Source organism: Juglans regia, chromosome 11 (assembly GCF_001411555.2).
Source record: "Juglans regia cultivar Chandler chromosome 11, Walnut 2.0, whole genome shotgun sequence".
NCBI lineage: Eukaryota > Viridiplantae > Streptophyta > Magnoliopsida > Fagales > Juglandaceae > Juglans > Juglans regia.
The window spans coordinates 32,579,600-32,594,534 of NC_049911.1; the positions used below are offsets into that span (position 1 = coordinate 32,579,600).

The following is a 14,935-nucleotide window of genomic DNA, read 5'->3' on the forward strand; positions in this document are numbered from 1 at the left end:
AAATCAAATAAAATGTAAGTTTAAAGAAAAATATTTTAACTATAAAGAGATCAAATAAAACTAAAATTATAAAAAAAATCAAATAAAAATAAATTCACAAACTGACATAACTTGATATGATACGTTATATTATTAAGAAATAATCTCACATTGTCTGTGAATAAGGTCTTGAACATATTTATAAAGAATGAACAATCATCTTTTATAGAATCGGTTTTAAGAGATAAGTTAGGCTCATGAACTTCTTCATGGTATCAGAGTCTGTCATAAGACGAATAAGAGTTTCACACTACTTACTCATGACAAGGATCAAGAAAAAAATATTGGTCTGTACGTTAAGGAGGGTGTTGAAGAATAATCTCACATTACTTATAGATAAGATATTGTGCATGTTTATAAAGAATGAGCAGTCATCTCTTATAAAACCAGTTTTATGAGATCAGTTAAGCTCATAAATTTCTTCAGATTGTAAAATTATTTTTATTATAAAATAAATTTAATGTATCATATGAAACTATCTCAATTTATGGATTTACTTTTATAGATATCTTTATAGTTATATTTCTCAAGTCTAAAGCTAGCGAGAGTCAGTAATCACTAATTGTTTACTTAATTGTGTTAGTATTCCTCATTTGCGTACGTGCATTTAAGCGAATTGAAGTGTACTCGAAACTTTTGTCATGGTATAAGTGTTGTAGATATCTATCGGATGCATCCCCAGCACATTGAAAGTGCTTCTTTACAAGAGGTTTTTCCAAGCAAATGCAAACTACAAGGCCAAAGCTAAACATAAACCAGTATTGGTGACGACGGAGTTCAAGCACAGAACAGTAAAAGATCATCGGATAAAAAAGCGGGCATACACATGATGTTCTTCATATACAAATTAGATTAATCTGCTTTCTAAGATTTCTCTCTTAGTTTCCTGATCGAAACAGTAAGCAGGTGCTTGGGTGACTGAATCTTGCAGTACCGCACCAACCTCGAACGTAAGCACGTGTGTGGATATCCCTACAAAATGCATGGTCACATGATTCAAACTCAGATTTAAGTAGTTCCTTAAATGAAGAAACAAACTAGTAATTACTAGCTTGGAGAGGTAAATTTCCAAATGATATCAGTCTCTGTCTTGAGTACTTTTGATAAATGATCATACTGACTTGACTTGATAGTTAAAAATGACAATACTTGGCAACAAATTAACAAACATACCATCGTAGAAATCCCACCGAACTGGCCTCCTCGTGAGGACATCCTCGTAGTAGACAATAAATTCCACCTTCTCCCAAACGTTGCACAGAAACCCATCGGTGGCCTTAGTTCCAAGGTAATTAGCCCCATCAAGAAAATCTGGGCGAGGAATACCCACCTCGAAATGCATTACCTCGCATGCCCCGCCCGCACCTACAGTATAATAGAACGAAGTGCCGTTGTTCCATTCAATATCATATTGCAGCTCACCTAGTTGCCTCTGAATTATATTCACGTTCCGGCCTTTGGGCCAGTCGTACCAGAGGTCGTTGATTTGGAGGCGAGTGGAGTTCAAGTTCAAGAAGAGAATTGCGTGAAATTGCTCGGGCCATGGCAAGGGAGTTGGGGTGGAACGAGGCAATTCAGCGGAAGAACTCACGAAAAGGAAGATCAGAGAGGCCAAGCAAAGCAGATTGAGTTTCATTTCTTCTCCTTTCTTGCTGCTGTGCCTGTGTCTCTTCTTTTCTTGTGGCCTGTGGGGTTCTGTATAGGAGGGGAGATAACGTCCCTGGCTCGAGTGAGGCGAGTGGTTTCGAATAAAACTTGGGGAGTCATGATTTCTAATCTGCTGAGGTGAAATTTGTATTTTCTGATTTTTTTTTTTTTTTTCTCTTTTTCTGTGTACTTACGACTATTCTCAAGTGACTCTAGATATTTTTAAATATTATTTAAATAAAAAATAATTTTTTTATTTTTAATTTTTTTATCTTATAATTATCATTTGTTCAAAAAAAATAATAATTTAAATTTTTCAAATTTTCAAATAAAAATATGGTAAATGATGAATTTAACTTTATAATATATATTTTTTTTTTCCTTACTTTCCAAAACTTAATAAATATTTTAATGAGACCTTAAAGGAACTTTTATATATATATATATATATATAGAGAGAGAGAGAGAGAGAGAGAGAGAGAGAGAGAGAGAGAGAGAGAAGAGAAGAGGTAATAATCTTAGGTAATTGAATTCGAGAGAGTATATTCAATATTGTGGGTTTGGATGTTTATTTTCGCGAATCTACCAATAATCATAAAATCATTTCCGCTGTGTGACAGTTGGCGAGTCCTAGACTCAATATATCATCCCATTCCCACCCCCGACTCATCCATCTCCCTGTCTTATTCTCTGAACTAATACACCAGAGAGTCAGTCCCTCATGCTGTTTTCTACAGTGCAGCTTGGAAAATCATCTCCGCCAGCTCCTGCAACAATAGATTCAGATTGAGGCCGAATGGAGATAGTCATTTTCCAATAAATAAATAGGTAAAAACAACAAATTACTCCAAGCAATAATAGCCTGAAAATTAAATGATATATCCACCAGAAAATCAAAAGATTACTTGAAACTAAAAAGAAGAAACGTCAGTTTCCTGCTTCTTTATGCTAAATGGTACTGTTGATTTTGAATGGGAAGTAAATACACTGACTACACTTGTGCTATTACGAGAGTGGAGATTTTCATTCTGTAATTCTTTTTCATGCCTCTTCTCTCCCATCTCCCATTTTCACTGGCTAACCTATATCAGTTATTAGTCTTTACTATGTCTAGTTCTATATGCGCCAGTTCTGAGGTGGTGAAGGATGTTCTGAAATATCGTGAAATAATTCAATAAAAGAAATTTATCTTTCCAATACCTGCTTGCCCGAAGCAACTTTGGGTTCTCCCCATTCCAAGGCTTTCTTCTCGAGCATTTCAAAATCTGCTTTACCAGCCTGATGAAGGATGCGACCATGCATTAGCCACAGGCATTGGGGGAGGAGGGTGGGATGATGTGAAAACATTTTACCTCTATTTGAGCTCCAAGTTCTGTGTCAAAACTCTCGTATCTCCTGCGAACAAGCTCAGCTAAAGAACCATCCTTTGTTTTATGAGAATAAAAAAGAACCATTTAGTCTTGAAATTAGAGGAGAGAATAGAAACGTTTGATTAAAATTAACGCATGCAGCCAGCCCATAAAAGACATAGATGAAACATTAGTTTATCACCTCAATCAGCTTGGCAACATTCCGAAGTCCACGGGCCAGGGTATCCATTCCAGTAATATGAGCAATGAACAAATCTTCAACATCCGTATTCTCTCTTCGCCTATATGTCAGTAAGGGAAGGAACATATCAAAATGAAGTCAAATGTATTCATTTATCGATCATGAAAAATAAAAGGAAACGGGATGACTGTGGCCATAAGCACAAATTTAAGAAAAACAAAATGAAAGAAAGGCCTGACAGCTTTGCATCGAAGTTGAATCCTCCTGGTGCTAGTCCACCCTGTGATAGGAACAACAACAGTTGCAGAAATTGCATTATCCATCAAAATAATTTGATGCTTGTAATTACAAATTAAAGACACATTTATCACTTACATTTTTTACCACACTGAGCATAACCAGAGTTGCCACTCCAATATCTGTAAGAAACTGATCAGTATCCCAACCTGTAGCAAACGACAACAGCTCCAGATAAGAAAATTGCAGTGTTCTAAATTATATGAAGTCCAAGAATAACAAACTTTAAATTACCTGTAAGACCATATTTTCGTAGGAAATTAGCAGCTGTTGCTGCATCCCAGTCATACCTGGAGATATTTACCATATGTAAGCGTAATGGAAAGTGCAATCCATATAATAATTAAACAGAAAAGTTAAGAAACATACTGATGTTTGGTAGGTTCCTGAGGCTTGGGTTCAATGAGCAACGTACCTAAAAAGCACAAGAAGAAAAAAAACAAGTTCCTTTTATAGAATTGTTTGCATGGCAACAAACACAAAAATATTGAATAAAAAGTAAAAAGATATATATAACACAACTGAACTGTCCGTCCCAATTGACAATAAAAATCGGCTTTTTAGTTTTGTATATGATATAACACAACTGAGCTAGTATGCGGCATTGCAATAAATCAAACACTAGTGTACCATTGAATCCAATCTTCTTCTTGTAAGCAACAGCGGCCTCAAAGAACCTTGCCTGTCAGTGGATAAATAATAAAGAATAAGAGAAATAACACCCATGAGTAAAGATATGTAAAAGAAGATTACAAAAAAATAAAGTAAAGACCACTTGGTGGCTCAGTAGTATCAAAACAAATTAAGATCAAGACACAGGGTAAGTGATCAAATGTATCATTGGACATAATTGTAGAATAGATCCCAAGGAACGCACCATATGATCAAGCTCTCATCCCATATCTGTATTCAAAAGAGTCTGATAACCCTCACGACCACCCCAAAACACGTAATTTTCTCCACCTAAATAATGTGTCACCTGTAGAATGAGTCAACAAGGCACCTTAAAATATCATAGGGAAAAAAAATTATCTAAGTTAAATAAAAGAAAAACAAAATTGTAAGCATGACTGAAAAGCATACTGCCAAATTTCTGCAATAAGCATGGCATGCACACACACATACCCAACTCCATGGCTTTCTTGACTTGAGCAGCAACATATGTATATACACCTAGTTCAGAGCTGTAAACCAAGTATCTCTGATATATAAGTCCATGAACGAAAGAGCACGCTTAACTTAGGATATATATTCGTATTTTTACATAAACACATGCGTACATATATATAAATTACCTTGTAGCGGCACCATGCATCTAGCGGGGATGCATGAACAGCTGAGCTGTACCCCACAGAGGGCGGATCTTGGTTCCCTAAACAGTCGCATGATAGAAGCATTTAAATGAGGCAGACTTCATATCAGCAAGGGCAACATTTAAAAAAAAAAAAAATTTTGCTGTAAAACATAAATAAAGGTCTAAGTTGACATCGAAGAAAGTAATTTGCTGTTGCCAAAACAGGTGCACAAACATACAGCCTTGAAAACAACAAAATGTTAAGAGATGAATGTATTCATCATAAGCTTTTAATCTTTCTTCTTGCCCTTCTTCATCTTTGAAGCCATTATAGGTTAAAAGTATCCAGTTCCTTGAAGCTTGGGTATGCTTGGACTCCTTTACAAAGAGTACAATAAAAAATCAGTGTGGCTTAAAATGACTATTAATATTATTGCACAAAACATTCCAAAAAACTCTTCATCATCTAGATTCTCATCCAGTCATAATAAAAGTCTCCTCTATATTGGTTTTAGTGATTTGCAAAAAAGGGAAGGTCATGTCTTTAAGCACATGATTTAACTATCAAGGGTTTCACTTGGTCAATGAGTACATGCACTCAAATTGATAAAATAAAGGAAACGGTAATCTCCATAGAGATTTAAGCCTCAGAAAGTCAGGAGGCTCTTAATCCTGGCAAGATGTAGTAAATGACGGTGTGGCTTACATCACAGTTAATGACATGACAATTGGCCTGTTCGTTCATATAAACTTACCTGAAGCTCCTTAGCAAGGGCCACTACTTCATCCAAGTTTGCATTACTTTCCTGTGACAGAGGTAAAAATGCCAAATGACTATTTTTGTCAAAGTATAGTCAGAGCAGTTGAATGTTATCAAGAAGTAGAAACAACACAAAACTTCAAAATTTTCAGAGCAACATCTTTTGATGCCATGCCACGTTGAGTAAGCAATACAATTTCAATTCCTATACTTCCTTTCTCTCTAGTTTAAACAAGAATAGAACAAATGCGATTAGCACATTGACCTTAAAAGATGACTCACCTCCAGGGTTTTGCCATCAAGGGCTATACCCCCATCATGGAAGCACCATCTATCAACTCAAAGCTTGTTTAAGAACTCAAAATTGGCTCTCACTGTTTTATGCATTAAAAGGATTCGTTTTACTTCCAGTTGCACACTTATCAATGCCATAAACAGAAAATGAACTCATAGAGATCAATCTTACTTCTTCTCTTAGCCATGGCCACTGGATTTGTTCCATCTTCCCATGGCCAATACTTTGTAGATGCACCAAATGGGTCACTACCAGTCCCACGGAATGTGTGCCAAAATGCAATACTAAATCTCAGCCAATCCTGTCACCATAAAAACCTTCTGTAAGAAACCATTAGTGTAACACCCCGTTCCCGTAGGATAGAGATGTTATTAACAATTATAACATAGTGCTCGGTAAAGAGATTCATATCCTGAAATACCTCATTTATTGAAATTCATCAAAACATTAAAACTGGATTGAACATGATTGTTTTAACAACAGAACGTAAAATAAAAGAAAATAAACTAATCCTATGAATGAAATAAAAAGGAATCTAATTCTTGTTTGAATATCATTTATTCATTCCTAAGTCTTTGTACTAGATCTATTCCTGGCCATCCAGCTCTGCATCATCATAGACATCATCTGCAAGAATTAGACATGGAAGAAAACAAGAAGACAAACAAACAAAATGAGTCGAATACTCAGTAAGTAGCACATCATACTGTAAAATATAATTTTTGCCTAATATGCAATTAATTTCTATGAGACTCTTCAAAACATACCTACAACTTCATAGATTACAATCAAACACGTAACATGACTTTCTGAAGGATTTTACATACGTATATCGTCACAGACTCACATAGCATATGTTTTAATCATTAACCAAAAGCGGAAGCATACATAATCGTGCCAAACATGTAATCGTGAATGCATAATATCTTGTTTATCTTGTCTTATCGTGGAGTGAAACACGCTTGGGTCTGTATTTCACCTAACTGGCACAACATGGAGTAAAACACGCACCCAACTTGGGTCCGTGTTTTACTTAACTTGCATAACATGGAGTGAAACACGCGTCCGTGTGTCACTTAACTTGCATAACATGGAGTGAAACAAGCTTGTGAAACAAGCTTGAGTCCGTGTTTCACTTAACTTGCATAACATGGAGTGAAACACGCTTGGGTCCGTGTTTCACTTAACTTGGATAACATGGAGTGAAACAAGCTTGAGTCCGTATTTCACTTAACTTGCATAACATGGAGTGAAACACGCTTGAGTCCGTGTTTCACTTAACTTGTATAACATGGAGTGAAACACGCTTGGGTCCGTGTTTCACTTAACTTGCATAACATGATACGAAACACGCTTGGGTCCGTGTTTCACTTAACTTATGGTTAACCACGCTTGAGTCCGTGGCACTATAATATTTCTTAACTTTCTTAATGCATGAAAATTTATTAGGTTTTCATGAATATTTCTAACATGACATATTCTTGTACATGGCATAGCATAACATGGCATAATATGTCATATTCTTGTACATATCATAGCATAGTATGTCATATTCTTGTACATGGTATAGCATGACATAGCATAACATGACACTTTCTTATACATGGCATAACATAACATGGTACCTTCTTATACATGGCATAACAAAATATGATCTGAATATTTTATGACATTTCATAGCATACATAATCTAAGTACTACATAAACATGGCTTGCATAATATGGCTATTATATTACATGGCATACTTGACTTGAATTACTACATGAATATCTCATTGCTTTCATACGATTTTTAGTAACATTCAATTAATCAAACAAATTTATTCATTCAAGCATAATCTCATATTCCCTCAGATCATGAAATGAATCTAACCTTGGCTTGTCTCTTAGTGTAGCGTAGATAACCATCATAAGCACATCATATTTTCATACATGACAATAATATTCACAATAAGCATACATTTATATGATCATACTATTTACTTCTTAGCGCTGCTTCCTGATTTCCAACTTGTAGCGCATTACCCTTACGAGGTTCTAAACGTTATTAATTTCCTAGCGAAACGTGTCGTAATGCTCTATGTAAGGGAATTTGGCCTACTAATACAAGGTGCTGAGAGGAATAAGGATTGGGCCTAGTACAGGACAAAGCCCATATGATAGTTCAGCCCTTACAAGAATAAATAGCCAGGCCTAATGGGCCTCAGAGCGCAAGGCCCACTTAACATCAAAAGCAGTAAACATAAGTCTGAGAGGAGTTGTGAGAGGGAAGGTGTCGTGCGATAACATGGAACTCACTGAGGGAAGAAGGCTGAGGTGACGACGGCTCTCGAGTGGCTGGGCGACGTGATTGGGACCTCGGAAGGGAGTGCGAGGCAGAGGGAGGTGCCTGGTCAGCGGGTTCTGTGGCTGTCGTGAGGTGACCTGACTCTTCTAGTGGCCAACGAAGGGCGTCGGCGTGTTCTGTGGTAGTTTTCGGCGAGGTGGTTGATTTGGTATGAAGAGTAGTGCTAGGGTGGCTGTTGGGAAGTGGTTTTCTCTGTCTGCCGAAGCTACTATGGTGGCTAGTGTGTGAGAGTTTCATGGTTTTTTGCTAAGGGTCTCGTGGGTTTATAGATGAGGGGAAGGAAGCTATTGTGAGTGACCTGGAGGGGTTTAAGTTTGACTAAACTTTGGAAACTACTCCCACAAAGAAAGGAACACTTGAGAGGATATTAGAGTTTTGAAGTGTTTTGAATTAGAGATAATTTCAATTCAGAAAACTCCCAGACCAAACACAAAGATAAAAGAGGCGTATAGTAGAGAAATCCTATTCAAAACAAATTACTACCTCAAAACATATCTAATAAAATAATAACAATAACAATAACAATAATAATAATAATAATTAATCACACTTTTGGACTCGGGGTGTTACAATTAGTCTCTCTAACAAACCTTGATGATATTTGGAAATAAAAGCTAACCTTCATTTTCTTCCCAAGAATCTCTTCTTCTGCATTGTACCATTTATATGCAAGTGGATTCTTGCTAGAAGGGCCCTGAAAAGATAAAATAAAAGGTAAATACAAACATCTGCTATCACAGTCATGAAGACTCCATTTTCCTGCAGAAAATAGTATTGTATGTAAACCTCCATAACAAATAGATTTTAGGCATAGTTAATTTAAGATTAACGAAGTTGCAAAGAGACTCATAAACTTAACCAAGATTTAGAGTGCGATTTTCATTACAATAAGAAAGTATCCTCCTAATTCTAAGATGAACATGGGATGGACAAATAGGTCATAACTCTCCCTACCTCATACTTAATGTTGGGAATCTCAGGAAAGAATTCGCCCTTCCATTGACTTGTATCACCGCATTCCTTATCAAGACCAGCTGGGCATGTTGGTGGATTTGCAACCTGCATGCCATATAAACCAAACCCAAAATAAGAGAAGAATATAATTTAGAAAGTTATAACCACATAATGTAAGGAATCTACAATGCAAAGAGAGCTCCTTTACCACCACAAAGGAAATCGCATTCAAAAAAAGAAGAAGCAACAAAGTCTTCAGAACCATCATTTTCAAGACTCATGCAAACTCCTCTGCAATGTAAGCAACATAAAACCACTCATCATCAGCCAATAAACACAGGTACAGACTACCCAAAGTCAAATTAACAAAGAACCTCACCCGGCATTTCTAGACTCGCACATTAGACCAACTTCGGAGAATACCCATTGCTATGATAGAAAAATAAATAATATAATCGACGTTTTCCCATCAGTTTAAACTTCCAGAACTGGGGGTGATTCACCTAGCATCAAGGAGAGATCTCAAGTAGATTTTATTATTTATTTTTATATCTTAACACAAAATTTGACCAATTTTGGAGAATACCCGTAACCAACAATACCCCAATTATGGGAAATATTCATGACCAAACCAGCAGATTAAAAAGAAAATGACCCCTCAAGCACAAAACCTATCAGTGAGAAGAAAATAGAAGACTCGCCTCCACGGCAACAAACTCACAAAAGAATCGTCTTAAGAGAACAAAAAAGCCTGTTGTAGATAGTAGAAGCAATAAACGAAAGAGGGAAAGACTTACAGATTGAAACTGGCCTTCCTGCGATTGCAATACGAACATAACAAAGAAACCTCTCACAATCACAACTCTTAAGAATTACATGTATATATAGTGTACTGGTCGATATCAACATTAATAATCAATATGTTGGAGACAGTTTCAATTGACTAATTAATTCTAATCGACATGCAAACGTGTCGGGCTGGGTTTGATTTGTTGCATAAAATGCCATTCCGAATAAGAGAATGATGGATATTTTCTAAATTTAAAAAGCGGCGAGAGAGTTGCTTTCGTTATTGTGTAATGTTAGAGATAAGTCATTATAATAGTGTATACTTTATATTTATTGTGTGATTATTTCTAATTAATTATTTTTAATATTTATTTAAAAATATATCTGATCTAAATGATATCATATCATATATATATATATATATATATAAAATAGATACTTTCAATATATTTTTATTTATATTTATTCTTCGTTATTCTGTCCATCGATTGGTTGGTGAGGCTGATTAGGACTCATGCGACTTATAAGTGACAACACTCTTTAACGACGTGGAATGATAATGGATTGGATTTGTTTTGTCCGAGTCAGCTATGATATTTTAATTTATTTTTTATTGATATTGTTTGGATATTAAGATGAGATGATAAATATATAAATAATAATAAATTAATTTATAAGTAATAATGAAATAATTTAAATTAAGATATTTTATTATATTTTTAAGAAAATTGAATAAAAATATTATAAAATTAAAATATTATTATAAGATAATTTTTTAATATAATTTTTATTTTGAAATTTAAAAAAATCGAATTGTTATTTATGTTTTGTTTAAAAGTTTAAAAAAATTGTAATGATTAAGTCCCATTTGAATTTAGAGTAGATCTCAAATAATCTCATCTCATCTAAATATTATAACTTTTTCAAATTATTATACAAAATATAATAAATAATGTAACTTTTTAAAATTTTAAAATAATAATAATATTAAAAATTAATATTTTAATAATATTTTATTCAACTTTTAACTTTCATCTTAACTCACTATTCCAACTTCACTTAAATAAAGAAAAAGTAAAAAATTAAAATTAAAAATTATTTATATTTAAGTGATATTTGTAAAGAAAATTAGATGAAATGAAATGTTGCGAGAAACTCATCCAAACCAGATCTATTGTTCTCTTGCTTCGGACTTCTAGAGTGGACTTGGGTCACGGACTCACGTGCTTGCAATTGCATCGATGGATGAATTCTTTGGGAGCTTGGGCCCATAGAGACTTTGACCCAATGAAGAATAATGGGGTAAGAATAAAAGGAGAAGAGAGATTGGATTTGAAAGTTCAACAAAGCCCAATTACAAGCTTGGAGTCTTTTTTGTCAACGTTTAGTGATAATTATAACTCGTTTGTTGTAGGACTATCATATGGGATAATGTCAGTGATAAAAGAATTTTCATAAAAATTAATTTTAAAATTAAATTAAATAGTAAAATCTACATCTTATCATTAGGATAAATTTTTGAAATAAGTGTCAAGGTTCTTTAGATCAGATGACATAAGGTCTGGTCTTCAAATAGGAAAATTAGGTTCGAACCTCTCACTCATGTATAAAAAAAAAAAGTTTTTAGACAAGTGATGATTTTGATTTTACATGATATCAAAGTAACGTAACTGATTTTGAACCTTATTCTACATTCTATCGAACTTAATTAAATATTTCAAGTATTTGATCCACTCATTAATTAATGGTGTTAAAATATAAATTAAACAATAAAATCTAATTTTTTTCATTAATTTAAATTTTTCGAACAAGTAGTAAGTTTTACAATTACGTTTTTACATCGGTTATATATTTGAAATTGAAGGGAGAAATAATATCATATTTTCTAATAGATTTTTCCATTTTTTTACAGTGATAGGAAGTACTCGTGGATGACAACAAAAATCCAAAATTCAAATGATACTGACTGAGCGGACAAGAGTGTGTCGCTGAATGGTAGAGAGTCAAGTATATTGGGCTAGCAGTATGTAGCGCAGCCATTAGCTTAATCAAATTGCTGCAAAATATTAAGGCCCCATTTGATTCTAAAGTTGCTTCAACTCATTCCATAATTATAATTTTTTAAAATTTTTATACAAAATATAATAAATAATTTAATTTTTTTAAATCTAAAAATAATAATAATATTTTATTTAACTCATCTAAAATCATCTCAAATTATCTCTAAATCTAAACCGACCTAAAAGTTGTATTGAAATGATTACAAATTAAGCTCTAGTATTGGCATGACTTTCTTCTAGAACCTTTATTCATGCCTAGCTATTTCTGTTCGTGCAGGGTATAATATCTGGACAGTCGTTAACTGCACTGAAGAATAATTAAGACCTCCAACATGGTTTAACTTTTTATTTTAAAAGATGAAAAAAAGGCAAGGATATGTATATTTCAAAGCTGTAGTGGAACGGGACGATCATATTCATAATAATGATCACGGGGTACTTGGTTTTTATACAATTTGGAACGTACGTCGTAGCAGTACCTTATAAAGCACCTGTGTTTGCTTTTCTAGGCAAGCATGCATGCGGTCACGCTCGCAAGTCACAATGGTAAAAGCTGTCATGCATGTCACACACTTGGATGCAAATTGGAAGCTTTTAGCATTTTTTTAGTGCAAATTAAAGTAGAAAAAGGGTGATAGTTTATGGATAATAAAATTTAAAAAAAAAAGGTTACAAGAAGTCTTGCTTACACCATAGACATTCACCTAATCAACATGTAATTTATTAATTTTATTTAAATATTTAAATTAAAATGATGTAAATAATAAATTACATATTAATTAAGTAGAAGTATATAGTGTAAGATTTTCGTTCAGAATTTTTCAAAAGACGACTAAACAAGTGGAGGAAGAAAAGACTGGACGATATGATATATCCGTGGATCTACTGATGACTTCTGCTGTTGAGAAAGACTAGACACCGCAAAAGGGCAAGATGACAATCCAACCAACGGTCTAGGGAAAAAGAAAGAAAGAAAGATGCCGATGCATTATATAACTCCCAATTCGGAAATTTGGGCCTACCTGAATTGCCACCTCAGCCACATCTAACTTAGGCCCAACCCTTATAATGCTCGAGATTAATCTTAGCCCGACCCATTCCTTATTATATGGAAAACGGAAACAGCTAGGATAAAATTATGGCGGCCAGCCAGGAAGGGATCATCGACTCATATATATATAAGAGCTACTACTATATATAAATTTGGAAACTTTTGTTTAATTTCTTGTCAAACTCATTATTCGCAAGTGTGGAAACTCCTAATTTGGGAAGCTTTCAGTTTCTTGTCTCATTCTCTGACTTGGATCTATTATCTAATTACAATATTGGACCCGACAGTTGAAATAATATTGCAGACCACAAATTAATATTTGAAAAAAGTAAAAAAATGAGAGAGTTAAGACATCCATTTATAGTTTACAATAATATAATTAAGAGAATACCCTATCCTGCTTAGTCAGGGTATGGGGCTTTGTAATCTCTGTCGTGGACATATAATGTATTTTCTCTGAAGATTTAGGTCTTTAGAGATTTACTGTCTAGACTAGACCATGTCAGTCACGAAAGTGTACTGGGGAGTTATTAACGATTGTAATTGATTTGTTTTTTCAAATCAACTTTGTAAGTCTTCTCTTAATGAAGGTTGACACCTGTTTACTCAAAAAAATAATATAATTAAGAGAAGAGAAGAGAAATGATTTTTTTTTTTTTTTTATAACAAAGCAAACAACTTCATTCATCATAAAAGAACCACAACATGGGCATTATGCTCAATGATATGTGAAACAATCTCAGGAAAATAGTTCCACCAAACCATTAAGTCATGTAGATGCCAAGAATAGTATTTTGCCAAACAATTGGCTGCAACATTGGCCATACGGCCTCTATGCTCTACTACAATTTTAGAGCAGTGCTACTCTGCTGCTCAGAGTGCACCACTCAAGCTTATCACTAGGCTAAAAACAATTTTTTTTATTTTTTTTCAATGTTATACGGATTTTTTTTATCATTTTAAAATATTTTAAAAAAATATAAAAATATATCAATAGACTAATAATGACTTCCTTAACTATTAAGTAAATAAAATAATTTTAAAAAAATTAAAATATATGAAGTATCAAAATGAGTGGACAAAGTAACATTTTTGTTTTAGGAAATCTTTTTAACATGTTCCTGATCTCAAATACTACATTTCTCCAAATAGACATTGACTACTCTTTTGTAAGCTCTTGAACAACCAATAAAGCATCGCTTTCTACTTGAAGTTCATGAACTCCTAATGGAAAACATAACTGCAGACCCCTTAACAAAGCCAAAAAATCAACTTCCATAAGATCAATGATCTCATGTTCGGGTTTGCTAGTTGTAAAGAGCAACTTGCCTATCTCATCTCGAAAATCATTCCCACACCAGAAGAGAAATGATTTGATCACAAAGATACGTCACATTAATAATGAAGTTACTTTTGTAATAAATTAAATCAAACATATGACATAAAACTATATTAATTTATAAGTTTATTTTTATTATTATTATTTTTTTGTGTATATAACAAATTTATTGAGAGAATTGATTGGTGGACGAGCGGAAACAAGAAATAGGCTTACAAAATTTCACTCTTCATGTAGTACTGGCCGTGCATAATTAAGTAACGTACATCGATCCCCTTAATTAATTGAGAGGGTCAGGGCATAATTATGCTGATTTTGGCCCTTGTAATTTTATAAGAAAACTTTTATTCGTTATCTCTACAAATCACACGTTATATTTTTTTTTCTTATCAAGTGTGTATATGGATGTTAAGTAGAATAATTCAATTAATTTAATAAGAATAAAATAAAATTTAATTAAAAATTTTAAAAATAAAATAAAATTATTGTGTGTGTGGATGATGAGTGTAGCT

General features: G+C 33.7%; 1 protein-coding gene and 1 pseudogene across 1 annotated transcript; both read right to left on the minus strand.

The window, feature by feature from the left end:
- Positions 1–673: 673 nt before the first annotated feature.
- LOC108998783 (uncharacterized protein At4g14100-like) lies at positions 674–1,814 on the minus strand. The gene is made up of 2 exons (XM_018975482.2): positions 1,213–1,814; positions 674–1,011 (listed from the first exon to the last, which is right to left on the minus strand). Exons 1-2 carry the CDS (start codon positions 1,673–1,675, stop codon positions 887–889), a joined length of 588 nt encoding a protein of 195 aa, XP_018831027.1. The 5' UTR covers positions 1,676–1,814; the 3' UTR covers positions 674–886.
- A 385-nt stretch (positions 1,815–2,199) lies between these two features.
- Positions 2,200–10,061, minus strand: LOC108998777 (annotated as a pseudogene).
- Positions 10,062–14,935: the final 4,874 nt, after the last annotated feature.